The following is a 27,321-nucleotide window of genomic DNA, read 5'->3' as shown; positions in this document are numbered from 1 at the left end:
ATAAGCTCTGTGAAGTCGTCTGATCTGGCAAGTTAGGATATACTTAGTTTGGTTTATTTGTGCCTTGAAAATGGGTGTTAGTTTCCTTTCTTTAAGAGTAAGAGATTATGCTACTCCTTTGGTCAAATTTATTTAATTTCCTAGACCATTGATTTTTACAGTGAGAGATGGATGGATGAACTAAAGCTGTGCTATACTGCTTTATAGCTCAGCCTTGCAAGTTATGGAAACATGAACCCCTGAGAATGGGCTTTATTTTCAGGAATATTACAAAAGTAAAAAGCAGTGGAAATGATTTCTGCTTGGTTAGCAATAAGATGTCTGCAAAAAACTGACTTTGAGCTTTTTTTTTTACCAAAGAATGTATTTTTAATCATAATTGACAGTGTAATAATTGACTGTTTGAGCTTTCTCGTTATACGTCTTTAATCAGAATTAAGACTGTCTTTACTTTGTCTCCTTATACTAGAGAACAGACTCTGCAGAATTAAGTATGTGACTTTTGGCCATATCCATATGTTCTTACAGAGTTGTCATTTTGGGCTTTACTGGCAGATAGACTCTACTTAAAAAAAGACTGTTAGCTCTGGAAATGTGTATGTCTGCAGACAGTGGTGTGTGAATGCCTCTTGGTCTTCATAACAAGCCTATAATTAGTTCACTTACTTAAGGCATATGATGAGCTGTTATGTCATCCATCAGATGTTTTATTCCACAGTGAAATGAAATTCAAAATTGGCCAATTACAGTATTTTTCTATTTTGGGCTTGCCTGTCAATCTAGGGCTGTTATCTGTATCTTCAGATAGTTTTGTGAGTTTTTAAAGAAAAGAATAATTTCTGTGATTCCATGATGAAATGATCTTTTCCCCTCTGAGTTTCCATAACCCTTTTCTTGTAATACGTTATAATGTCCGTTTAGCAGGGACCTCTGGCACCCACCTTGCACATGGTACTGTGCTGAGTGCTTAGGCTACAAAGTAAGACTGAGGTTCACAGTTCAAAAAGAGAAGACAATTAATATGTAATAACAGGTCCCATGGAGCCTATTTCAGAGGAATCTGACCTGATCCAAGCATCAGAGAAGACATTTGAATGAAAATGTGAAGGTTGGATAGCGATCACTCAGGATAGGTGGGTTTAGAAAGGGGTAGGAGAATGTTCTAGATAAAAACAAAACATCCCACAGAGGCACGGAGGTGAATACAGCTAGAGGAGTGGTTTCCAAACTTGGGCGTACATTGGAATCGCCTGAAGAGTATGGAAAGGGTCAGTTCTTCGATCCCATTCTGAAAGAGACTTTTGGATACTTGGGAAGCCACGTTGAGGTGTTTTCAGCAGGTTGAGTGACCCAGTGTGGTGGTGGGAGAACACCCCTGACTTCAGCCTGAGACAGACTGGAGAGGGCTGAGACTGCACAGACGCGCTGAGAGGCATTGCTGTGAGCCGGGCCTGCGGGAGGAGCAGCTCAGTGTCAGCCAGGGTGCAGAACAGTGGTGAGAGGAAAAGTTGGGGTCTTCATCTCTTCCGGCTGTTATAGCAAAGCTCCTGTGAATGGGGCGGCTCATAAAGCAGGCATGGATTCTCACACTTCAGGAGGCCCACGAGTCCAGATCTAGGCGCCAGCAGACTTGGCATCCGGTGTGGGCTTGCACCTTCCCACTGAGTCCTCACATGATGGAAGGGGCTCCTTGGGAAGGACTCGGAGCCCCTCGGGAGGGCTGCGCCCACATGACCTCTTCACCTCCCAGAGCCTCACTTTGTAAACCAGCTCATGGGGCTTAGGCTTTCAACCTAGGGATTTCAGAGGAGACATCGACATTCAAACCACAGCAACTGGAAAAAAGGAAAAAGGAGGATTCATTAGGACAAAAATCCCAAGTTAGTATCCCATGAACCAAATGAAAACAGTAACTTGAAAATGAGGAAATGCATGAGGCGAGAGGTCAAGGAAGGCAGAAATTGACAACTGTACTTTTAGTTCAGGGACCAGGCGCTCCTGTGTTCAGCAGCAACTTTTCTGAGAGTAGTCGAATATATATGGAAAACCATCCACGTGCAGGAGCAGTGGGTGTCATGGATGTTGATAGAAGGTAACAGGTATAACATGATGAGGAAGCACTTAAGGGAAGAGAGAGCATGTACGTGAGCCTCAGAGGGCATGTTGAGCTTCAGTAAATGGGTGAACACAGCCCAGGGAGGGAAGGGCAGCCCGAGGTGGAGGTGGTGTGTCCACAACCAGAAGACACGGTTGTTCTTAGGAAGTGGTGAGGCTTTGTTTCCCAGTAATGAGGAGACATCAAAAGCTATATGCTTGGACTGGTGTTAATCCCATAGCAAGGTGCTGATTGCAAGAGAAAAGGGAAGAATCAGAAGGTGGAGAAGCCTGACAGGACAAGATGATAGTGCTGTAAGCAGGAAATGGGAAGGACATGACCTAGGACGCTGGCACGGGGAATGAAAAGGTGCCAAAGTGAAGCATTTGGAAACAAACAAAAATAATGTGGCTGATGGAATAACTAACTGGCTGTAGGGAGAGAAGAAAAGGAGTGTGCTCAAAGTTGGAGTCAAGATTTTGAAATTCGGGAGTTTGAAGGAAGAACTTTTTATTTAACAGTGATAACAGGGATACATGCATAGGCTATTTACTGATTTAGTTGATTGTGAAGTCAAAACCATTTAACATTTTGAGAGGGAAAAGGAACATGTGTTTAAAGAACCAACATCTAAATATATCTTTTTGGAACCAGCAAGTTCCACTGTTAGACTCCTGGTGGAGTGACATCTCTGTGTGGAAGGGAGAAAGGATATCTAGGGCGCGAGTGGGATTTCTGAGCCCCCACCTGGGTTGCCAGAGTTGATGGGGACTCCCAGAACCTGGGAGACAACAGGTGACAGACGTGGAGGCTCTGAAAGGCACTGGTAGGAGGACGGTGTGTTTTATGGCTCTTACTGTAATCTTTCCCACTGGGGAGAAATGTTATCTTCAGTCATCAGAACTGAAGATTAAAGCGGATTTTATGAATGTTTTATGTATCCTAAGATACCTGGAGATTATTTCCTTGGAGAAGCTTGAGTTATCCAAAGATATTTGTTTAGCAGTTAGCTGGGGAAAGACTGAACTGTTATTGATTCTGAGATAAATAAGAATTAGAGGACATTGAAAGGTAGAACTGCCCACTGTGGGCATAAAGCAAATTATATTTTAAGTGATCCTAGCAAAATTGCCTGAATTTTGTTTTTTTCTTCCATTTCATTGAAAGCAGTTTCCTTAGTGTCTGAGATTGTCATTAAGGTTTTAGTGGAGAAGATGATTATCTTCTTGCCCAGTAAGCTTTTGATTGATTCTTAATAAAGTCTAGATTTCACAGACTAGTCTTGATATGTCTGATAGAAACTAACAAATACACTAAACCCTTGAAACCGGGACCAAAAGCTCATCTAAGGCAGGCTTTAGGAGATGTTCTAGTTGGAGGAAGCCTTATCCCCAGAGATGCAGCTTAGACTTGGAGCATCTCTGTAGCAGTTTCCTGGCTGAGGTCTCTGTTTGATCTCAACAGGTACATGTCAGTTAGACAGAAATGTGCCCAACTCTTGTTATCAGACAGATCAGTAGTCACATCTGGGCAAAGCCTGCCATTGCAGATTCACAGGTACGCTGTAAGATGGATGTAACTTGGAGAGTGGGAATGAAGTGGGAAACACTGGAAGGCGAATTAAGATCAGAGACTCCTTGTTGTGCTCCTTCAGATGTGATACAGTAAGCAGACAATGTAAGTAGACGTTCAGGGGTCAGAGGATTACAAGTAACTGAAAGTTTGTTAAAAAAAAATTACATATATATATATATATATATACACACACACACACACACACACACACACACATATATCATTTTTAATGCAATACTGAGAATCTAAAATAGCCAGAAATATCAACAAGAACATACTGAAACATGATATTTACTCAGTACTGTGCTTGACCTTCAAGGCTGGAAAAGGAGGAAAGGTTTGCTTGCTGCCCATGGTGAGTTGATGGTGTCTGCTTAGAGAGGCAGGAGCCCCTGAGATCGTCACGTGTAAAGATCCTACACATGATGTATATAGGTTTATTTCAGGTTCTGTCTATTCATGTTTATTCACTCATTGATGAATTGATAAGTTTATTCCACAAAAATTGTGATTTCTGGAGTAGTGATGAAAACAGCAAGAAGTGGAATTTATATTCCTTTGGGGGAGAAGGACAATAACAAGTAAACCAATAAGCAAGAACAATTCAGAGCGTGTTAAAACATGTGGAGAGGCTAAACCAGGCTGAAGCAATGGAGTGTCTGGGGATGGTAGTCAGTGAGACGCCATGAGAAGGAGGTATCGGAGCTAACTCCTGGAGGAGCAGGGTCATCCAAGTGGCCCCAAGGCAGGAATTAGCCTTCTTGCCGAGTGAGCAGAAAGTGGCCAGTGTATCTGGGGGGCAGGGTGAGTGAAGAGGAGAGGGCCGGGAGAGGCCAGAGGCAGGGCAGAAGCACAGGGTGTGTCGGGCTTGACCTGGCGGGTAGGACTTTAGGTTCAGTGGGAAGCCTTTGGTTGGCCCTGAGTGGGAGTTGTGAGCTTCGTGCCCTGGCTACTGAGTGGAGAATGTCAATGGGAAACGAGACAGGGCCACTGGGGAGAGTCTGAGGCTGCAGTCCATAGGGCAGTGCCCGTCAGACAGCTGGAATATATGAGGCCCTTCCCTTTGCCAAAGAGAACATTCAGTGGCAAAGGTGAACCTTGAAAAGGGAGTGGAATTCCAAAATAATTTGGAAAGATTCACCATGAATTAAACACGAATGTGTAGAGAGGAAGGAGAAAGGCCTTTTGGGAAGGCTGGAAGCTGGCAGTGGAGATGGTATGAAGTGGGCGCAGGTCACTCACCTGCTCTCCTAAGAAAGCAGAGCAAGCAGGAATTCATCTAAGGCTGTGGTCCTGAAGTTAGAATCACCAGTAGTAATGTGTTAGACTGTAGCTTGCCAGGCTCCTCTGTCCATGGAATTCTTCGGGCAAGAATACTTGAGTGGGTAGCCATTCCCTTCTCCAAGGGATCCTCCTGACCCAGGGATTGAACCCAGGTCTCTTGCGTTGCAGGCAGATTCTTTACCATCCAAACCACCAGGGAAGCCCTGCTGCTGCTGCTGTTGCTGCTAAGTCGCTTCAGTCATGTCCAACTCTGTGCAACCCCATGGACTGCAGCCCACCAGGCTTCCCCGTCCCTGGGATTCTCCAGGCAAAAACACTGGAGTGGGTTGCCATTTCCTTCTCCAATGCATGAAAGTGAAAAGTGAAAGTGAAGTCACTCAGTCGTGTCCGACTCTTCGCAACCCCATGGACTGCAGCCCACCAGGCCCCTCTATCCATGGGATTTTCCAGCAAAAGTACTGGAGTGGGGTGCCATTGCCTTCTCTGAGGGAAGCCCTGGGGAACTTAAAAAAAAAAAAAAAGTTGATATCTGGCCTCCAGCCCTGCCTGGAGATTACGATGTCCTTGGCAGGGGTGTGGTCTGGTGTGCAAGTCACTGTAACACACAGGCAAGGTTGAAACTCACTGGTGTAAGATCGTTCAGTGTAACCTCTCAGAGCCCAGCAAAAAAAACCTTAACTCAGCAGGCCAAGGGCATGATATGGGAGAAGCAAAGCCTTTCCTTTGGGATTCACTCAGTTATGGGATCCCTCTGAGATGTTCATGTGAAATCAGATTCCTGGAGTCCTCCCATGGAAACGCTGAGCCTAGGATGACATGCATTTAGAATGTTCCCTTTGTGGTCATGTAGGTTGGGTAAAAGATCTCAGTGCTCCTAATTTCTTATAAAGTGAAGTGGACACATCTAGTGAAAATGAATGCCAGCCTGTTTTCTAGCAAAGGGGGCTGGGGGACCGAGCCCGCGCCGGGTGCCTTCTCAGCAGCTTGTCTGTGAGCAGCTGGAGCCCTGGGGCCAAGAGCAGAAGTCATAGCAGGGCCTTCAGCGGTCTGGTGGGAGACACATTCAGGCAAGTTCTTTTGGAAGAGGCTTGGCCAAGGAGAGCTTGGAGATCAAAGGAAAGGGAACACCGGTGAGATGGTAGAGAGCTATGCGGTTTGGCCTCCATGGTTCTGGGAGGCCAATGAGTGTGGTATATTGTGAATGTCAGTCATTCTCATGGTGTTCAGAGAATCCACACCCTGACCAGTGCACGTTATGCTGGTGGAGTCATTGGTTCACTTGATGATGGGTTGTATTTTCATGGTTTTGATGTTTCTCTGTTGGGCTATGACATTGGCCTCAGTAGAAACGTCCACCAGCTCTCAACCTGATACTTCCCATTTGTTAGGAAGTAGAGTAAGGACACTGCTTGTGCCCTGGACTGTGCCCCTAAATGGCTGCGTCCGGAGAGAAGTTAATTCTTCTTATCAGCTCCTAATTTTATCCCAGTAATTCTTTTCCTTTTGGAGAAATTCTTCTGTTCACTTATTCAGCCCCTTTTCTTCACTAGCAGTCGGGTACAAACAGTATGAGGATTACAGAGTGATAAGGCCTGAACCCTGCCCAGGGGATCACACAGTCTGCTGCAGGGGGCAAAACTATATCACGGATAGCACCCAGTGAGACCCTGTGGTCCAGAGATTGATCATCAGAGGAGAGGGTAAGTGATTATTTTGCTTTAGAGAACCAGGACTTTTTTTGGAGGAAGATACTGACCTTGAAGGATGGGTGGGATTTAGAAAGTTATGGATGCTAGAGCATTTCAGGCAAGGAACAGTGTAAACTAAGGACATAAGAATCTACTGGCAAATGATTTAATTTGACTGTGGCATGCAGAGCATGAAGAGTTATTCTGGAAAATAAGATGAAAAACTAGATTGGAGCCTATTAATAACAGATGTGACAGCCAGTGGAAAACATACTTTATTTGTAGGCAGTACAAGGCCTTTGGAGATTTTCCAGCAGGAGAATAGAAGGGAAACTAGCATTTATTGGGTGTGTGCCATGCATGTGCCAAGCAGTATACGTTCTGAGAGTGCTTCGTTTAGGTGACCTGAAGGATAAGATTATTCAGGAAGAGTAATTGGGCAGCCGTGTTTAGAATTGTTTGAGGAGGGAGGAGATTGGAGACAGAGAAGTCACTGTCATAGCCCAGGTCTTGTATGAATTGTTTTGGCATAGAAATAAAGACATGGTATAAAAAGGGTTTTATTTATTGAGTAATAATAATTTATTGAGTTCTTAGTATTCCAGGCAGTCAGATTCTCGTAGAGCCCACATTCTTGTGAGTGAGGCAGATTTCAGCAGCAGAAGGTGGTCAGACAGTAACAAGTGAGATTCAGAGAATTAAAACAGGGAGATGTGACGGAGACCAGTCTGGTGATAGCTTTAGATTGGATTGGTCAGGGAAGGCCTCCTTGAAGAAGTGCCATTTTAAAAGACACTTGAATGATAACAGGGAGCCTGCCATGAGAAAATTGGGGTTGGGTTGGGGAGAAAGCAACCCAGGCAGAGGAAACATGTACACTTTTAACTGTAAAAGCCAGCAATTCCAAGAAACAGAAGGGTGAGGCAGGGTTATGTTATTTGTCAGTGGGATGTAGAAGGGGATCAAGCAAGAGGTTCAAGTATTGGACAGAGAGCAGCAGCAGCCTTCTTTGGAGGTTGTACCACGTATACGTGAAGGTGATGATTTGTTTTGGACATTTGTGGTTTAGTCCTGAGGTCAAGTAATATCGATTTACCTAGGAGATTGAGCTTGGTGGAGGAGTAGGATTGGAGATAGAGATCTAAGACTCTTCTGCCCAGAGGAATTCTTTGAGGCTGTAGGAAGGGCAGGGATGTCCAGGAGGTTGAAACAAGGGGAGAAAGCCAAAGGTGCGGGCATGTGGATGGTTTATTTGGGGAACTAGAAGATGGCTTGAAGGAAAGAGATGGGGATAACCAGGAAAGCCCAGAGTTTGAGCATCTAAAGTCAGGAGAAACTATACACTCAAATAGTCCTGAACCAGCCAGACACAAAAACACACTGTTTTGTTTTGTGAATCTCAGTGAACACAATTCAGCTGAGACAGTTATTTCATTAGTCTATAATCACATGCATTTGATATTATGGTCTCTCATGGTGTATTCAAAGTTAAATTGTGATGCCGGCTTCTCGTGTGGTTTTAAATAAAGATGCAGCCTGGGAGGGACAAATTGGGAGATTGGGACTGACATATACCCACTACTATATATGGAATGGATAACTAATAAGAACCTGCTGTATAGCACAGGGAATTCTATTCTCAGTACTCTGTACTGGCCTGTATGGGAAAAGAATCTGAAAAGAAAAAAAAAAAAAAAAAAAGACAAAAAAACTGCAGTCTTTTCTCGGTCAGAATGTCTTAAATGTGCTTTGCAATAAGCTAAAATATATCCTTCCAGAAGTAGAAGTCGAACAATTGCTTAAAGTGATAATTGTCTATTAGAATATGAATTGTGAAGCGTTTTAAAGTAGCATTTCCAAATTGACCACCAGGTGGCATAAATAATTCTTTTATAAATTGTTCACTGCATCAGTACAAGTGAGTGATTATTACTGTTAAGAAATCATGGTAGGGACAAAACATATATACCTGTGATGACATTTGACTGCATTTGAAGATATGCTGTTTTATTTAACTTTTTATGTGTATATATATATACATATATATATATATATATATATATGTATATATAGGCTTCCCAGGTGACTCAGTGGTAAAGAATCTACCTGCCAATGCAGCAAAAGTGAATTTGATCCCTGAGTCGAGTCGAGAAGATCCCCTGGAGAAGGAAATGGCAACTCACTCTAGTATTCTTGCCTGGGAAATCTCATGGACAGAGGAGCCTGGTGGGCTACAGTCCATGGGGTTGTATAGAGGCAGACACAACTTAGCAACAACAACAACAACAACAATATATATGTGTGTATATATATATCAGAAACAGTAAGCCCTAACAGAAGCAGAAGAGATCAAGAAGAGGTGTCAACCTTATCTTTGGTAAAGGAGGCAAGAATATACAATGGAGAAAAGACAATCTCTTTCACAAGTGGTGCTGGGAAAACTGGTCAACCACTTGTAAAAGAATGAAACTAGAATACTTTCTAACACCATACACAAAAATAAACTCAAAATGGGTTAAAGATCTAAACATAAGACTAGAAACTATAAAACTCTTAGAGGAGAGCATAGGCAAAACACTCTTCTACATATATCACAGCAGGATCCTCTATGACCCACCTCCCAGAATATTGGAAATAAAAGCAAAAATAAACAAATGGGATCTAATTAAACTTAAAAGCTTCTGCACAACAAAAGAAACTATAAGCAAGGTGAAAAGACAGCCTTCAGAATGGGAGAAAATAATAGCAAATGAAGCAACTGACAAACAACTAATCTGAAAAATATACAGGCAACTCCTGCAGCTCAATTCCAGAAAAATAAATGACCCAATCAAAAAATGGGCCAAAGAACTAAATAGACATTTCTCCAAAGAAGACATACAGATGGCTAACAAACACATGCAAAGATGCTCAACATCACTCATTATCAGAGAAATGCAAATCCAAACCACAATGAGGTACCATTTCACACCAGTCAGAATGGCTGTGATCCAAAAGTCGACAAGCAATAAATGCTGGAGAGGGTGTGGAGAAAAGGGAACCCTCTTACACTGTTGGTGGGAATGCAAACTAGTACAGCCACTATGGAGAACAGTGTGGAGATTCCTTAAAAAACTGGAAATAGAACTGCCATACGACCCAGCAATCCCACTACTGAGCATACACACCGAAGAAACCAGAATTGAAAGAGACAGATATACCCCAGTGTTCATTGCAGCACTGTTTATAATAGCCAGGACATGGAAGCAACCTAGATGTCCATCAGCAGATGAATGGATAAGAAAGCAGTGGAACATATACACAATGGAGTATTACTCAGCCATTAAAAAGAATACATTTGAATGAATTCTAATGAGGTGGATGAAACTGGAGCCTATTATACAGAGTGAAGTAAGCCAGAAAGAAAAACACCAATACAGTATACTAACGCATATATATGGAATTTAGAAAGATGGTAACAACAACCCTGTATGCGAGGCAGCAAAAGAGACACAGATGTATAGAACAATCTTTTGGACTCTGTGGGAGAGGAAGAGGGTGGGATGATTTGGGAGAATGGCATTGAAACATGTATAATATCATATAAGAAATGAATCTCCAGTCCAGGTTTGATGCAGGATACAGGAAGCTTGGGGCTGGTGCACTGGGATGACCCAGAGGGATGGTATGGGGAGGGAGGTGGGAGGGGGGTTCAGGATGGGGAACACGTGTACACCTGTGGTGGATGCATGTTGATGTATGGCAAAACCAATACAATACTGTAAAATAAAATAAAATATATATATTATGTATTAACCTAAAAATAAAAAGAAGAAGAAGTGTCAAGAATAGACAGAAAACTATACAAAAAAGGTCTTAATGACTGGGGTAAACATTGTGATGTGGTCACTCACCTAGATCCAGGTATCCTGGAGTGTGAAGTCAAGTGTGCCTTAGGAAACATTACTACAAACAGAACTAGTGGAGTTGATGGAATTCCAGCTGAGCTATTTCGAATCTTAAAAGATGATGCTGTTAAAGTGCTGTACTCAATATGTCAGCAAATTTGGAAAACTCAGCAGTGGCCATAGGGATGGAAAAGGTCACTTTTCATTCCAATCTCAAAGACAATGCCAAAAGTATTCCAGCTGCCATACGATTGCGGTCATTGCATATACTAGCAAGTATGTTCAAAATCCTTCAAGCTAGGTTTCAGAAGTACCTGAACCAAGAACTTCCAGGTGTATTGATACAATCTGGGTTAGAAAAAGCAGAAGAACAAGAGATCAAATTGCCGACATTTGTTGGATCATGGAGAAAGCAAGGAAGTTTCAGAAAAACATCTACTTCTGCTTCATCGAGTACACTGAAGCCTTTGACTGTGTGGATCCCAACAAACTGGAAAATTCTCACAGATGGGAGTACTAGACCACCTTACCCATCTCCTGAGAAATCTGTATGGAGGTCAAGAAGCAACAGTTAGAACCGGACATGGGACAACAGACTGGTTCAAAATTGGGAAAGGAATATGTTAAGGATGTATATTGTCACCCTGCTTATTTAACTTCTATGCATTAATGCAAAATGCCAGGCTGGATGAAGCACAAGCTGGAATTAACATTGCTAGGAGAAATATCAACAATCTCAGACATGCAGATGACACCACTCTAATGGCAGAAAGTGAAGTGGAACTAAAGAGCCTCTTATGTGGCTAAAAGAGATGAATGAAAAAGCTGGCTTGAAACTCAACATGAAAAAAAAAAAAAAAAACCTAAGATCTTGGCATCCAGTCCCATCATGGCAAATATGGGAAACAGTGGAAGCAGTGACAAATTTTACTTTCTTGGGCTCCAAAATCACTGCAGACACTGACTGCAGCAATGAAATTAATATATGTTTGCTCCTTGGAAGGAAAGCTTTGACAAACCTAGACAGCATATTCAAAAGCAGAGACACCACTTTGCCGACAAAGGTCCATATCGTCAAAGCTATGGTTTTTGCAGTAGTCATGTATGGATGTTAGAGTTGGACCATAAAGGAGGCTGAACACCAAAGAATTAATGCTTTCAAACTATGGTGTTGGAGAAGACTCCTGAGAGTTCCTTGAACAGCAAGGAGATCAAACCAGTGAATCCTAAAGATAATCAACTTTGGATATTCATTGGAAGAAGTGATGCTGAAGCTGAAGTTTCAATACTTTGATCACCTGATGAGAAGAGCCGACTCCTTGGAAAAGACCTTGATGCTGAGAAAAATTGAAGGCAAAAAAAGAAGGGGGCAGCAGAGAATGAGATGGTTATACAGCGTCACTGACTCAATGGACATGAATTTGAGCAAACTGCTTGAGATAGTGAAGGACAGGGAAGCCTGGTGTGCTGCAGTCCATGGGATCGCAAAGAGTTGGACATGACTGACTGAACAATAACAGTATTCAACAAATATTCAGACTCAGTATGTAGGAGGGCGGGCATCAGTGGACAGAAACACCTGAATTTGGAAACTCTGTGTCTACCCTCAAGAATCTCTGGCTTCTGTTACTGAGTCACTAATAAATTCAGAACAGGTTGATGAGTGTGGTAATAGAAGCAAAGTGAAAGATGCCCAGACTGGGAGTGATTTCCTGTCCCTGGGGAGAACAGTGAGGGCTTCCCAGAGGATTTTGGAGGAGGGTTTTCAGAATCCATCCTTCTCTGGGTTATAGCAGAAGCACATACCAGGCAGCGGTGAGAACACCTTGTGCGAATTCATGGTTGTGTGAATTAGTTCGGTGTGTTCCAGTGAACTGTAAGTGGTTTAGTATCTGTTGTTGTTGTTTAGTCTCTTAAGCTGTGTCCGACTCTTTAGCGACCCCACAGCTGTAGCCCACCAGGCTCTTCTGTCCATGGGATTTCCCGGTTTAAATTTGCTTGCATGTAAATACAATGAGGATGAAAGTGAGGCTGGGAAAGTGGCCAGAGTGGTTTTGTGGGTCATGCTGAGGATCTGAGAGGACACTGTTATGTCAGGTAAGGGAAGCCCTGGGACAGTGTTAAGGACGAGAGTCTTGTGATCAAGCTAGCATTTTAGCAGACTGACTTTCCTGATGGAGCCTAGAGGAGGACAAAACTAACCAGAGGCAGGCAGGTCAATCAGGCCAATACAGGATATGAATCGGCACAGGAGCTGGTGCTGGTGGAAGGAACTGGAGAAGACTCAAGACACAGGTTTGACGGTTCATTTCATGTGTCAACATGGCTGGGCCACTGGGTGCCTAGACATTTGGTCAGAACTTGGTTGTGATGCATTTGTCAGGGTGTTCGTAACTGAGACTAACGTCTGAGTCAGTAGGTGGAGTGAAGCGGCGTGCTCTCCGTGGTGTGGATGAGACTGATCTGCTCTGCTCACCCCCTGAGAACAGAAAGGCCGAGTAAGAGAGAAGCCCCCCTGCCTGACTGGTTCTGAGCTGGGACATCGGTGTGCCCCGGCCTTTAAACTCACACTGAACTGGAACCTTGGCCCCTCCTGGGTCTGGAACCTGCTGAATGTCAGATGGGAATGCGCACAGTCAGCTCCTGATTCTGGGGCTTCATAGCTGGACTGGAACTACACTCTTGGGTCTCCTTGCTGACTTGAGGTCTTGGAAATGCTCAGCTTCCATACTCTTACAAGCCAGTTCCCCATAAGAAATGTATTTCTTTGTCTCTCTCTCTGTCCTGTTGGTCCTGTTTCCTTGAAGCGTCCTGACTTACACACACACGGAACATAGACCTGGCGTAGCATGGCCTTTCGGTGTGCGTGGGGGATGGAGCAGAGATGGGGTGAGGATGTTCCCTTTCCAGCCGGCCTGGTGACTGGAGGGACAGGCCTCCTGTCGGCTGACATGGATAGCATGTGGGGCACGTATGCACTGTATGTTGGTGTGTGCATTGCGTGAAGATGATTTGTTCGTTTTTATAAACATGAAGTTCATGGTGTTTGTAGGATGAACAGAAAGATGCATTTTAAGCTGCTGGTTCCATTGGCCTGATTTTATAAATGAAGTAGGAACCGTGGAAATGGATGAGGAAAGGCATGAAAAATTGATGTGGAACGTGACTGTTTTGGGGGCAGCAGAAAATGTATTTCCTGTTTGGGGGTGGTCGTTTCTAGGGCCCAGCATGTGCAAGGAGGGCACTGGCTATGTTTTGTTGAGTGTGCTTGCGATCCACTCTGAAATGGTGAGTGGAGTGAAAGTGGAAATTACCAACAGCAAGGAAGTGAGAGGCAAGGGCCCAGTAAAGTGGAATATCAAGTCTGTGGGCTCTAATGTATGGGAGAGACTATAGAATGTTTTTTACAGCAAATGTGTAGTTTTAACTGCTATCTTATTTCATGTATTTTTGTATGTGATTTCACACTTTAGCATGATTTAGATTTCTTGATACCTATAACTTTTAATAATGATAATGTTTATTTGCATTTCATGTGTACTAGACTGTGATTGATCAGCTTATATGTGTATAGTTTATTATCCGTTTTAAATCTGATAACACACGTTAATTATATCATATCCAGTGACTTGGAGGGAGATTACAGTCCTCAGTCCCTTCAGCCCAATAAGAAATGAAGAAAGAAGCATCTCTAATTTCTGCTTTACCTTAATGCCTCCTGGAAAAAGCAAGAACTGCATAAAGTTTCAGGAGCATGGCTTCATTTCCTTTCCTTTCCTTTGGATACAATGCTTTGTTAGCTGTGCTTTGAGATTTATGTTGAGAAAAGTCATATAAGCCAATGAGTGGAATCTGTGGTTACGGAAAATTCATTTAAAGAGGGGTGTTCTCGGTTTTCACGCTCTGTGTTACCCAAAGAAGGATGGACATTAAAAAAACTTGTCTATGAATAGTCTTATTTATGACTGTTGCAAGACTGTAACCTGTTAATATTCATTATCACTGAAAATATTTTATTCTCTCTAGGAAAGTTTTCCCGTTTTCTCTTTTCCGTTTTGTAAGGATATATACAGTAGTAACATTTGCCCACTATTATTTACTTTACTTATTAGGCAGTGAGGGCTATCCATCATGAAACTGTTGGTTTCCAATGCAAATACTGTTTGTGTTCTTAAAAGTTTCATTACCGAGGACAAATGGGAGAAGATATTAATTGGTTATCAGAGGTAGTAAATATTTTTTTTCCTTTTTTTAAAATTTTATTTTATTTTTAAACTTTACAAAATTGTATTAGTTTTGCCAAATATCAAAATGAATCCGCCACAGGTATACATGTGTTCCCCATCCTGAACCCTCCTCCCTCCTCCCTCCCTATACCATCCCTCTGGGTCGTCCCAGTGCGCTAGCCCCAAGCATCCAGTATCGTGCATTGAACCTGGACTGGCAACTCGTTTGATACATGTTATTTTACATGTTTCAATGCCATTCTCCCAAATCTTCTCACCCTCTCCCTCTCCATCAGAGTCCATAAGACTGTTCTATATACATCAGTGTCTCTTTTGCTGTCTCATACACAGGGTTATTGTTACCATCTTTCTAAATTCCATATATATGCATTAGTATACTGTATTGGTGTTTTAAAGTAAATTATTGGCTCTTGTTAACAAGTACTCTGAGACATTATGTGTTATTTTTGGAAAACCCACACTCTTTTTGTCTTTCTGTTCTGTCTGATCTTTCTATGTGCATGTGTAATTGTTGTGCTTTGGTGTAAGATCACGGCGCACTGTGAATACTTTAGGGTCGGAGGAGATCTGTCTCAGTGAGCAGCAGCTTGTCCCACTAAGCATTTCCCCTGATCAGGCGTCTTCTGGGCTTCCCAGGTGGCACAGTGGCAAAAAAATCCTCCTGCCAGTGCAGGAGATGCAAGAGACGAGGGTTCGATCCCTGAGTCAGGAAGATCCCCTGGAGTAGGAAATGGCAACCCACTCTAGTATTTCTTGCCTGAAAATTCCATATGCAGAGGAGCCTGGTGGACTGCAGTCTGTGGGGTCACAGAGCTGCACGTGACTGAGCGACTGAGCACACACACAAGGAGGCCCAGGGTGTCTTCTGCAGATGAGGACATTACTCTGTAGGGGAGCCACAAATATGCCCAGAGACAGAACTGCCATCTGGGAGCTCATAAACAAGTGGGAAACATATAGAAGTTGGTGAATGCCGTCCTGGAAATGTCCAGAATCTGGTATGGAAACACACAGACCTCTGCCGTGGTTGGCAGGCGTTGGGATGGAGGGCTTGGTTTCCCTTGTACTTCCTGTGGCTTTTCTCCAGCCTCTTCATCAAGTTCAGCCTATGCTTACGTCCTTATTGGTAAATTTGGGATAGCCACATAACCTTCCAGGGTTGCTCTGAACATCAGTTGAATTAGTTCCTGAAACCACTTTGTAAAGTGAAATATGAATAAAAGATTCTCTTTGGTAGCATGAGGTTCAGACTGTGAGCCTCACTGTGTCCACGTCAGCGTGATCCTCCCCTGGAGCCAGGCATGCCTGTAGGACGCTGAGAGCCTGCTCCCTGTGTGGGGTCCACACAGGTGGGATTCTCCAGCATATGCCCTTGTCACTTTTCTGAAAGCACAGAAACACACCGGCAGAGACAGTGGTGTTCTGTTTTGTGTAATCCTGTCACAATGCTTTTGAATTGTGCAAGGAGATCCAACCAGTCCATCCTAAAGGAAGCCAACCCTGAATATTCATTGAAAGGACTGATGCTGAAGCTCCAATACTTTGGCTACCTGATGCCAAGAACTGACTCATTAGAAAAGACCCTGATGCTGGGAAAGATTGAGGGCAGGAGGAGAAGGGGATGACAAAGGATGAGATGGTTGGATGGTATCACCCACTCAGTGGACATGAGTTTGAGCAAGCTCTGGGAGATGGTGCAGGACAGGGAAGCCTGGTGTGCTGCAGTCCATGGGGTCGCAAAGAGTCAGACACTACTTAGTGACTGAACAACAACAATTCCTGTCATGAGAGCCACGTGCATGGTTAGAACTGCGGCCCTCAGATTTGCATTTTGAGCACCTGGAGATGAGATGGTGTGGTTGTGACTTGCCCAGAGGCTTACCAGTGAGGAGGGATGGGGAAGCAGAAACAAGAAAGCAGCTTTTGCCTCTCAACTTACTTGTTGGGAGAATTCGTTTTATAACTCTTCCTGAAATCATCACCCATGAAGTTAGCTTACTTTGATGGAAAATTGAGTAGGTTAATGAAATATTTAAACTTATGTTCACTTTCTTGGCAGAGAACTATTTTGAGTTCCATGAAAGAAATATGTAATCTACCTGAAGAATTACCATAGTACCCTCTGCTCTACTTTTGTGAGGAGTAAAATGGATGTCTTGAGAAGTCATTTTATCCTTGCTTATAAGAAAACAAAAATGTCTGTCAGCTTAAAATGACCATGCCATCTGCTGGTTGTAATGCAGAGATAGCAACATGCAGTTAAACTGTTGCTGGCAGTCCACCATTCTGGGTACCACCACATTTGTGAATTTGCCTCATCACCTCCCTAACTTGGAGTACAGATTTTGTAGTGATAATTCACAATCTCATCTTTGCACATTTGTGGGGGTCACAGTAGACACTTGTTAAATGAATGCCCTCTGAACTGAAGCACTCTCCTCTGGTTCAGCCTCATCAGCTTCAAATTTTACTGAAGGACAAAGGAGCAATGATTTAGATTTCAGGTATGTGGTGGGGCAGGGAGAGAATGCTGCTTTACCATTTGTTCTTCTGCCCTGTTTAACTAGTGTTCACCTGTTTTCAACTTAAAAAAAAAAATGATTGTTGGGTGAGGTCTCCTTTAATTTCCTATGTGTCAGGGCTATTTTTTATATCCCTGTGCATTCTCATCCTACTTCCTTCAGCCTCAGGGTAAAAAATTCCTTCTTCATCAGTAAACATTGCCCTTCTGTGGGTCCTTGACTCCATCTCTCACCTGCTCTCTGGCTATGCCCTCACCTACTGGTTTTATTTTCTGTCCTAGCTGTAGCTTTTGCTTATTGGGTTTGTTTTTTTTTCCATCTTAATGTATAATTGCTCGAGTTTCTTTTTTTCCCAATGTGTCCTGCCATGGTCACCGGTAGCTGCTCCCCTGTCAAGCTCTCCCGCCCAGGTCCTCATGAGCCTTGGCCACCCTTCCCTGTGTTTGTGACTTTCCCATTCACTCTGCCGTTCCCTTCACCACCCCAGCTGACCGAAAACTGCTCAGGACGTGATCGTGGGCGATTTTTTAACTGGTAGTTCTGACAGATGTTTTATTAGTACTTTATTTTATCAGACTTCCCACCTGCATGTAATTCCTGCTTGAAACTCTTCACTTGGCTTTCATGACACTGTTGTTTTTCTTCCTGTACCTCTTAAATTGTCCCTTCTCTGTCTCCTTGATGGCTGTTCTCTCCACTCAGCCCTCAGATTGACATTCCTCAGGGTCCCTCTTGGAGCTTTGTAACCATTCCTTCCAATACCACCCCTGCCGCACACTGCTGACTCCTAAAGTGTCTTTGCAGTCTAGACCTTTTCCACATCCTTTGGCTTCTGTGGCTAATTTCCAGGTGAATATCTCAGCCTAGATTGCCTTTGGTTGCTTCCAAGTTCTCAGTGTTTCTCCTAAGCTCCTTTCCTGTCTGTATTTGTACTGTTCAGTTGGTAGCACCGTCGTCTACCCAGGTGCCTAAGTCAGAAGCACAGGATGCGTGTATTCTTAGTCCACTCTGACCTCTGCATCCGGTCCATCAGCTGGCTTCCATTGGTGCTTCTTTCCCTGCTTAGTCCCTTCCTTTCTAGTTTTCCACTGCAACTTCTTGGTTCATTTCATTCATCACCTGACATCACAGAGGCCACTCTGAACTGATCTTCAGTGTCTGATTGAGTCCTTCAATGTGCTCTTCACAGAACCCATAGAACGATCTGTGATATGAAAAGATGATCATTTTGCTTCCCTGAGTCACACCGTTTGTTGTCCCGTTCCTGCTTCCGCTGCTGACATCAGTATTTCTGAAAATGGTTTTATAGATACATGAGTGTGCTGAAGGATGTTCAGTGATTTCAGTATTGTGGGTATGTTTTTGTTGTTGGTCACTCACTCAGTTGTGTCTGACTCTTTGCCACTGCATGGACTGTAGCACGCCAGACTCCCCTGTCCTTCACTATCTCAAGCAGTTTGCTCAGATTCATGTCCATTGAGTTGGTGATGCTATCTAACCATCTCATCCTCTGCTGCCCCCTTCACCTTTTGCCTTCAGGTTTTCCCAGCATCAGGGTCTTTTCCAATGAGTCAGTTCTCATCAGGTGGCCAAAGTATTGGAGCTTCAGCTTCAGCATCAGTCCTTCCAATGAATATTCAGGACTGATTTCCCTTAGGATTGACTGCTTTGATCTCCTTGCAGTCCAAGGGACTTTCAAGAGCCTTCTTCAGCACCACAGTTCAAATGTATCAAGTCTTCAGTCCTCATCCTTCTTTATGCTCTTAATTCTTCACACCCGTACATGACTAATGCAAAAACCATACCTTTGACTGTGCGGACCTTTGTTGGCAAACTGATGTCTCTGCTTCTTAATAGGCTGTCCAGGTTAGTCACAGCTTTCCTTCCAAGGAGCAAATGTCTTCTAGTTTCATGGCTTCAGTCACCACTTTTACTGATAATCATTTCACAAACAACAACCTTTTTGTGTTTATAATGACATCTCTGCCAAAGAGTTACATAAAGTTACTAAGTTAAGCTTTGAACTGCAGTATGTCTCAGCTGATTATGGTGGTTATATATATATATAGTTTCAAAGATCTATGATATACACACATACATACACATACATATATATATTCACACACATTCATATATATGTGTGAATATATATAAACACAGATATAGATACATATACTTGGATAATTATAAACAAATATACATGCATATATATAAGTTGTTTATTTTTTTTTGTATATTAGGTTTCAGTTCAACTTATTTCAGTTCAGTCACTCAGTCGTGCCCGACTCTTTGTGACCCCATGACTCGCAGCACGCCAGGCCTCCCTGTCCGTCACCAACTCCTGGAGTTTACTCAAACTCATGTCCATTGAGTCGGTGATGCCATCCAGCCATCTCATCGTCTATCGTCCCCTTCTCCTCCTGCCCCCAATCCCTCCCAGCATCAGGGTCTTTTCCAGAGAGTCAGCTCTTCGCATGAGGTGGCCAAAGTATTGGAGCTTCAGCATCAATCCTTCCAAAGAATACCCAGGACTGATCTCCTTTAGGATGGACTGGTTGGATCTCCATGCTGTCCAAGGGACTCTCAAGAGTCTTCTCCAACACCACAGTTCAAAAGCATCAATTTTTCGATGCTCAGCTTTCTTCACAGTCCAACTCTCGCATCCATACATGACTATTGGAAAAACCATAGCCTTGACTAGAGGGACTTTTGTTGGCAAAGTAATGTCTCTGCTTTTGAATATGCTATCTAGGTTGGTCATAACTTTCCTTCCAAGGAGTAAGCGTCTTTTAATTTCATGGCTGCAGTCACCATCTGCAGTGATTTTGGAGCCCAAAAAACTAAAGTCTTTGTGTGCGTATATACATAATTTTTCCAAATTGCACTCACTCTACACATTAATACACATTAATACAATTTTAAATACAGTTATACAGAATGTATGAATTCTGAGGTTCTTACTATCTCTTTTAAGATTTTTTGTGGTTTGGGCTCTATGTATATGTCTAATTTAATCTCTTGCCTTATATTTTCTGTAAAAGGAACATGAAACTACTGGTGGATTCTTATAAGTACAGTGTTTTTCTTTGCCTTTTTAAGTCTGTGCATTTTGCTTACCCTTTGTTCAGTGAAATTCTCTGCTCTTCCCCCTGTTCCTCGAACTTTTAACTTGGAACTCCTGCTTATGTCTTATAAATTAGTTCTGTTACCTCTTCCAGGAGGCACTGACCTAACCTGGGTGGGATATGCAGTGGTCCTCCTATTTTCATAGATACACCTGTTATTTTGCAGGTACCTGTTGGAATCTGTACTAGATAGTGACTTCTGTCCAGTTTTGTGTTCTCTCTTCTGTGTCTTTCAGGCATGGCCTTGATGAAAGATAGTGACCTGACAATATGTGGGGTTAATCACTGGTGCTTTGTCCTAGATATACAACTTTTCTATAGTCAGTCCAAGCAATCTCATTCACATTTCTCCTCCATGTAATTTTTACACTACTGCTTCTCAGATGTCTAAGAATGTATTTCATGCTTCATTTAGTGTTTTGAGTTAGAAAAGTTAGTGTCTAGTTTGAAGAAATGTTAGCCACAAAAAGATAACACTTATATTCTCTTCCATTTCAGGAGACCCATCTTCCCAGTTGCAGGCTCAGGAACCTAAAAGTTCTGAAAATACACCAACTCTGCTGGAAGATTCCGGGTGTTATTTATCAAGTGAGCAGCAGACGCCCTCAGAGATGCCCCAGTGCTTTGGGGAGAGCCAGATCCCCACCCCCTTCTCATCACTGCCCATTGGGAGTAGACCTTGTGCTCCCCCAGAAGAGCCTCTGACTTCTCACATGCAGTTCTTACAACATCTGCTTGGACTGAAGAACTTGACTGAGTCAGAGTATCTGAAAACAGACTTAAGCCACTTTGAAAATGCCTCTGCCACAATATCGGATTCTGTTTTTCAGTTGCTGGATGGCTTGATTGCTTTTTACCGAGCACCCAAACTTCCTTGTTCAAGCTTTTGGATAGAAGCTATTGATACATTAGCTAGACTGATTGGTGATTGTAACTTATCTGATCATATTCTTAGAAAGTGTTCCAAAAAGTTGGAAGAGTTTGAGAAGACCCTGCTACAGGTTATTTTAAGAAACAACCATATCAATCGGGTAAGTAGTACATTTTCTTTTATGTATGAAATAACATGTCAGTGATTTGGGTGAGCGCACCAAGTGGGTAATGCCTGTTGTGGTCACTTAGCCTCATGACCCAGAATCTCCAGTTGGACATTGCTTTGTAGCCATCTGCAGCTCTGCCTTTCCCTCAACATCCAGCTTTAGCTTTTGATGTAATGGCTTTTTTCTCTGTGTAGGTGCCTGTGTTTTAAGCTTGTGCTTCTCCACTTTGTTTTTGTCATTCTGTTGCCCGGTTGTGTCTGATGCTTCGCGACCCCATGGACTGCAGCACGCCAGGCTTCGCTGTCCATCACCAGCTCCTGGAGCTTGCTCAAACTCATGTCCATCGAGTCAGTGATGCCATCCAGCCATCTTATCCTCTGTCGTCCCCTTCTTTTCCCACCTTCTATCTTTCCCAGCATCAGGGTGTTTTCCAGTGAGTCAGTTCTCCACGTCAGGTGGCCAAAGAATTGGAGTTTCAGCTTCAACATCAGTCCTTCCAATGAATATTCAGGACTGATTTCCTTTAGGATGGATTGGTTGGATCTCCTTGAAGCCCAAGGGACTCTCAAGAGTCTTCTCCAACACCACAGTTCAGAAACATCAATTCTTTGGCACTCAGCTTTCTTTATAGTCCAACTCTCACATCCATACATGACTGTATGTCTCTGCTTTTTAGTACACTGTCTAGGTTGGTCATAGCTTTCCTTCTGTGGAGCAGGTGTCTTTTAATTTCATGGCTGCAGTCACCATCTTCAGTGATTTTGGAGCCCCCCAAAATAAAGTCAGCCACTGTTTCCCCATCTGTTTGCCGTGAAGTGATAGGACCGGATGGCATAATCTTTGTTTTCTGAATGTTGAGTTTAAGCCAACTTTTTCACTCTCCTCTTTCACTTTCATTAAGAGGCTCTTTAGTTCTTCTACAGTTTCTACCATAAGGGTGGTGTCATCTCCATATCTGAGGTTATTGATAATTCTCCTGACAGTCTTGATTCCAGCTTGTGCTTCCTCCAGCCCAGTGTTTCTCACGATGAATTCTGCACATAAGTTAAATAAGCAGGGTGACAGTATACAGCCTTGATGTACTCCTTTTCCTATTTGAAACCAGTCTGTTGTTCCATGTCCAGTTCTAACTGTTGCTTCTGGACCTGCATACCTCAAGAGGCAGATCAGGTGGTCTGGTATTCCCATCTCTTCAAGAATTTTCCATAGTTTGTTGTGATCCACACAGTCAAAGACTTTGGTGTCATCAATAAAGCAGAGTAGATGTTTTTCTGGAACTCTTTTGCTTTTGCGATGATCCAGCGGATGTTGGCAATTTGATCTCTGATTCCTCTGCTTTTCTAAATCTAGCTTGAACATCTGGAAGTTCACGGTTCATGTACTGTTGAAGCCTGGCTTGTAGAATTTTGAGCATTAGTTTACTAGTGTGTGTGATGAGTGCAATTGTGCAGTAGTTTGAGCATTCTTTGGCATTGCCTTTCTTTGAGATTGGAATGAAAACTGACCTTTTCCAGTCCTGTGGCCACTGCTGAGTTTTCCAAATTTTCTGGCATATTGAGTGTGGCACTTTAACAGCATCATCTTTTAGGATTTGAAAGAGCTCAACTGGAATTCCATCACCTCCACCAGCTTTGTTCATAGTGATGCTTCCTAGTAATAATATGGCTTTATTATATATATATTTTTGCTTCCCTTGTTTATTTTAAATGGTTTTCAAAGGTTGACTCAGGGATTCTTTTATTGCAAGTAACATTTAAGGTAACCTGAAATTGTTTTGCTGCTTGGCTCTTGAAACATAATAGAGAGCTTCTTTTTTGCATAACTTTGCTATCTTCCTCAATATCTGGTCCTTTGTTTGTAAATGCCTTCACATTTTAATCCTTTATAGTTGACTACTAAAAATATCAAAGAGGAGACCTAGAGGTCCATCTGACTTATTTATGATATTTAACTGGGTAAAAGGTTCACAGGGTCGTTGGACCTTGTTTTTGTTGACAGCTCTCTGTCCCGTGTTTGTTGCCCATGTCACCATCTAATGCTCAGGGTTTTTGTACAACATAGCGCTTTACCTGAATTTTCCAAACTCTGACATAGTTGAACTCATAATCCAGTTTGTTGCACATCCATCTGTTCTTTTCCTCTCTATTAAGGTGTTAATTTGATCAGTATTATAGAAAACTTTACAATTTAGCTTTTGACATTTTGAAAGGTACTGCATTGGAAGGACTGATGCTAAAGCTGAAACTCCAATACTTTGGCCACCTCATGTGAATAGTTGACTCATTGGAAAAGACTCTGATGCTGGGAGGGATTGGGCGCAGGAGGTGAAAGGGACAATAGAGGATGAGATGGCTGGATGGCATCACCGACTCGATGGACATGAGTTTGAGTGAACTCCTGGAGATGGTGATGGACAGGGAGGCCTGGCCTGCTGCAATTCATTGGGGTTGCAAAGAGTCGGACACGACTGAGCGACTGAACTGAACTGAACTGAACTGTTCTGTCTGGGAAGTGGAAATTTCTTTTTCTACCTAATATGGTCAGTCAGAAACTAAGTATCATATTATCCATGGTATATATCTGAGATGAATAATTTGTTTCTTAGTTATGGATAAATACCTCAGATACGTAATATTCCTTAATTTGTTTTTTTGTATCTTTTTGCTTTGTTCTTTTAATACTACTTAAAACAGGTTTTATGTGACTTGGACCCTTCCAGATACTGGCATTCATATTCCTTATCAGTTACCAGATGATGCAAATATTTTTTCAGCCTAGTTTTTCTCTTAAGGATTGGCCCACACAGGAGTAGTTTTGGGAACTGTATGTATAGAAGAAGCTTATCATGGTATAGTTTGGTCTCTGTGTTTTTATACCATTTATCATGGCACAAGTCCTTGAAGAATGGGTGAATGCATGGTTTTGTTGTTTAGCCAATATGTCATTGTTATCTTAGCGCTGTCCTCTACTTGTAAATGCCTCTACTTTACGTGGAAAGGTAATTGTTGCCATTTAGAGAAAGTAAGATCATAAAATTGCTCACTGCATTCACAATTAGGATGATGGTTCATAAATAAGTTTTAATGACATTATCTCTGGGGATTTTTTTTCTCCCCAGCAAAAGCACTTTAGATTAAGTCATTCAAACTTTTGTAATTGTTGCTGCCATCATCATCATTATTACCATTGTCATCTTCTTCCAGGTATGTTCATAAGGCTTCTTTAGTAGAAAAATTGACTAACAATTACTCTTTATAAATGCTTTTGTATGTTTTTTTTAGGTTTCTTTGACTAATAAACAGAATCTCAAAAAAGAATATATTCTGAAATGAAATACAAGATAGCTCCTTTTATTGTAATTTTTATGATACTATTCTTGATTTATTAAAACAAAATACCATAGTTCAGAGTAAGAAGATACTTTGGAAAAAACCTGTTTCCATAGTTTGGAAGTGTTTAATTATATTTCTTAAAAAACATGATTTGTGCTGTTGATTTTATTAAACCTATTTTTGTGTGATGTATAAGAAAGGGTGTGGTATGAATACTTTAATATTCTGACTAAGGAATTCATGTGTTTATAATTCATGTACAGCCAGGTTTTAAATAAAATATTCAGCAACATGTTTTCAGTACATTCAGTGGTAAAATTTTTCTGACCACAACTTAGTGTTTCTTGAATGATATCAGTAAGAACTTGGCTTTGAAACTTAGTTTTTTCTTTAATAATATTAGTAAGAACTTGTTATGTTTCAGAATTTTGAGGCATCATGGTGAATATTAGTTATATCAGAATTGTGTGTGTGTGTATATATATATATATGTACAGTATATATATGTATATATGTTCAAGAAAGAGGAGACTGGAATGAGATATCTTGGAGATTGTTTGGAATAATTCCCTGATAGTAGCTTGGTTAAAATTTATTAATAAATGTAAGGTAAGATATTTGATTCATAACTTTTTTTAGATTTGGATAAATCTGATTTATTTTTGTGCTTTTTAAATATAACTTTGCATTAGGTTTATTTAATAGCGTTTTTCTAAGGAATTATTGTCTTAGTTTCATATCTGTCCTGTATTTTTAGGATAACCAGTCGTGGGACTTGCAGGTATAATCTACACTGACATTTGACAGGTAGCAAAGATACCTGGCATGAAACCAGGTCACCTACAGAGGTCTGCACTGCTCCTGCTCTCGGGGTCCCGGGAAGCAGTCTTGACTTACCTTGGGTTGAGCTGTCCTCTACCTACAGGCTCCAGTATGGCCCTTTCCTCATTCGCCTGTGTGCTTGCTTGGGGTCAGGAACATTTCCCTTTGAGTTATTTAATGCCCTTTGTTTGACAGCCTGACCTTTCCTATATTTCTAGACATCAAAAGGTGTTAATTTCTGTTACTAGAAATAGCATAAACTAATCTTAGTGTTGTACACTCTTCAGAGGCCAGGATATCATCATGGAAGTTTAACACTACAATGCTTACAATTGTATTTAGATTTTTCAATAGTGTCTTTGTCTTAAATTCTCATTTAGGAAAGTGAATGATGGTATGAATTTAAATACCAAAACCTATAGTTATCATTTAGCTTTTTAGATATTGAGCATATGTTGCTGAATCTTAGATACAATAATGAGTTGCTTAGAAAACATATTCCTTATTTTTTTAAACCATAAAACAACTCTTGGACATATTCTTTATGAAACTGAAAAATAAAACATTGACTACAAGTAGATATCAAATTAGAGTCTTTTGTATGTGTGGTAAGCAGAATAATGGTCCCCCAGAGATGTCTGCCTCCTAAACCCTAGAGTTTATGAATATGTTATATTGATGTCATGTATCTTATATGACAGTGAGGGTAGGGCTGGGGGATTAAGGTTGCTATCAGCTGACCTTGGGGTGAGATTAACCTGGATTACCCATGTGGGCCCAGTACTCACAAGAGTCCTTGTTAGTGAAGGAGGGAGGCAGGATAGGCAGCGTCTAAATCCAGAGAATTTTGAAAATGCTTTGCTGTTTGCTGTGGAGATAAAAAAGTTGGCTTCAAACTCAACATTCAAAAAACTAAAATCATGTCATCCGGTCCTATCACTTCATAGCAAATAGATGGGGAAACAATGGAAATGGTTACAGACTTTATTTTCTAGGGCTCCAGAATCACTGCAGATGGTGACTGCAGCCATGAAATTAAAAGACACTTACTCCTTGGAAGAAAAACTATGATCAACCTAGACAGCATACTAAAAAGCAGAGACATTACTTTGCCAACAAAGGTCCATCTAGTTAAAGCTATGGTTTTTCCAGTAGTCATGTATGGATGTGAGAGTTGGACTATAAAGAAAGCTGAGTGCCAAAGAATTGATGCTTTTGAACTGTGGTGTTGGAGAAGACTCTTGAGAGTCCCTGGACTGCAAGGAAATCCAACCAGTCCATCCTAAGGGAAATCAGTCCTGAACATTCATTGGAAGGACTGATGCTGAAGCTGCAACTCCAATACTTTGGACACCTGATGCGAAGAACTGATTCATTAGAAAAGACCCTGGTACTGGAAAAGATTGAAGGCAGGAAGAGAAGGGGCAGCAGAGGATCAGATGGTTGGATGGCATCACCGACTCGAGAGACATGAGTTTGAGTCTTGGCGTTGGTGAGGGACAGGAAAGCCTGGCATGCTGCATTCCATGGGGTGGCAGAGACTTGGACACAACTGAGCGACTGAATTGAAGTGACCTGTGGAGATGAAAGAGGGGACCATGGGCCAAGAAATGCAGGCTGGAAAAAGGAAGTGTGGACTGACCACCGCAAGGAGTGCAAGCCTGCTGGCCTCTTCACTTTGGCCCAGTGAGATCCCTTTAGACT

At 42.1% G+C, this 27,321-nt stretch overlaps 1 protein-coding gene across 3 annotated transcripts in view; it reads left to right on the top strand.

Annotated features, from left to right (window-relative positions):
• Positions 1-27,321, top strand: part of MEI4 (meiotic double-stranded break formation protein 4) — a 334,353-nt gene that overhangs the window by 58,391 nt on the left and 248,641 nt on the right. For all 3 annotated transcript variants that reach the window (XM_025294854.2, XM_006075221.3, XM_044924498.1), the window contains exon 3: positions 20,922-21,454. In XM_025294854.2, coding sequence (XP_025150639.2) covers positions 20,922-21,454 — 533 coding nt within the window. The remainder of the gene's footprint in view (positions 1-20,921; positions 21,455-27,321) is intronic.

This window comes from Bubalus bubalis, chromosome 10 (assembly GCF_019923935.1).
Source record: "Bubalus bubalis isolate 160015118507 breed Murrah chromosome 10, NDDB_SH_1, whole genome shotgun sequence".
Lineage (NCBI taxonomy): Eukaryota > Metazoa > Chordata > Mammalia > Artiodactyla > Bovidae > Bubalus > Bubalus bubalis.
This window is presented reverse-complemented; position numbering and strand designations above follow the sequence as displayed.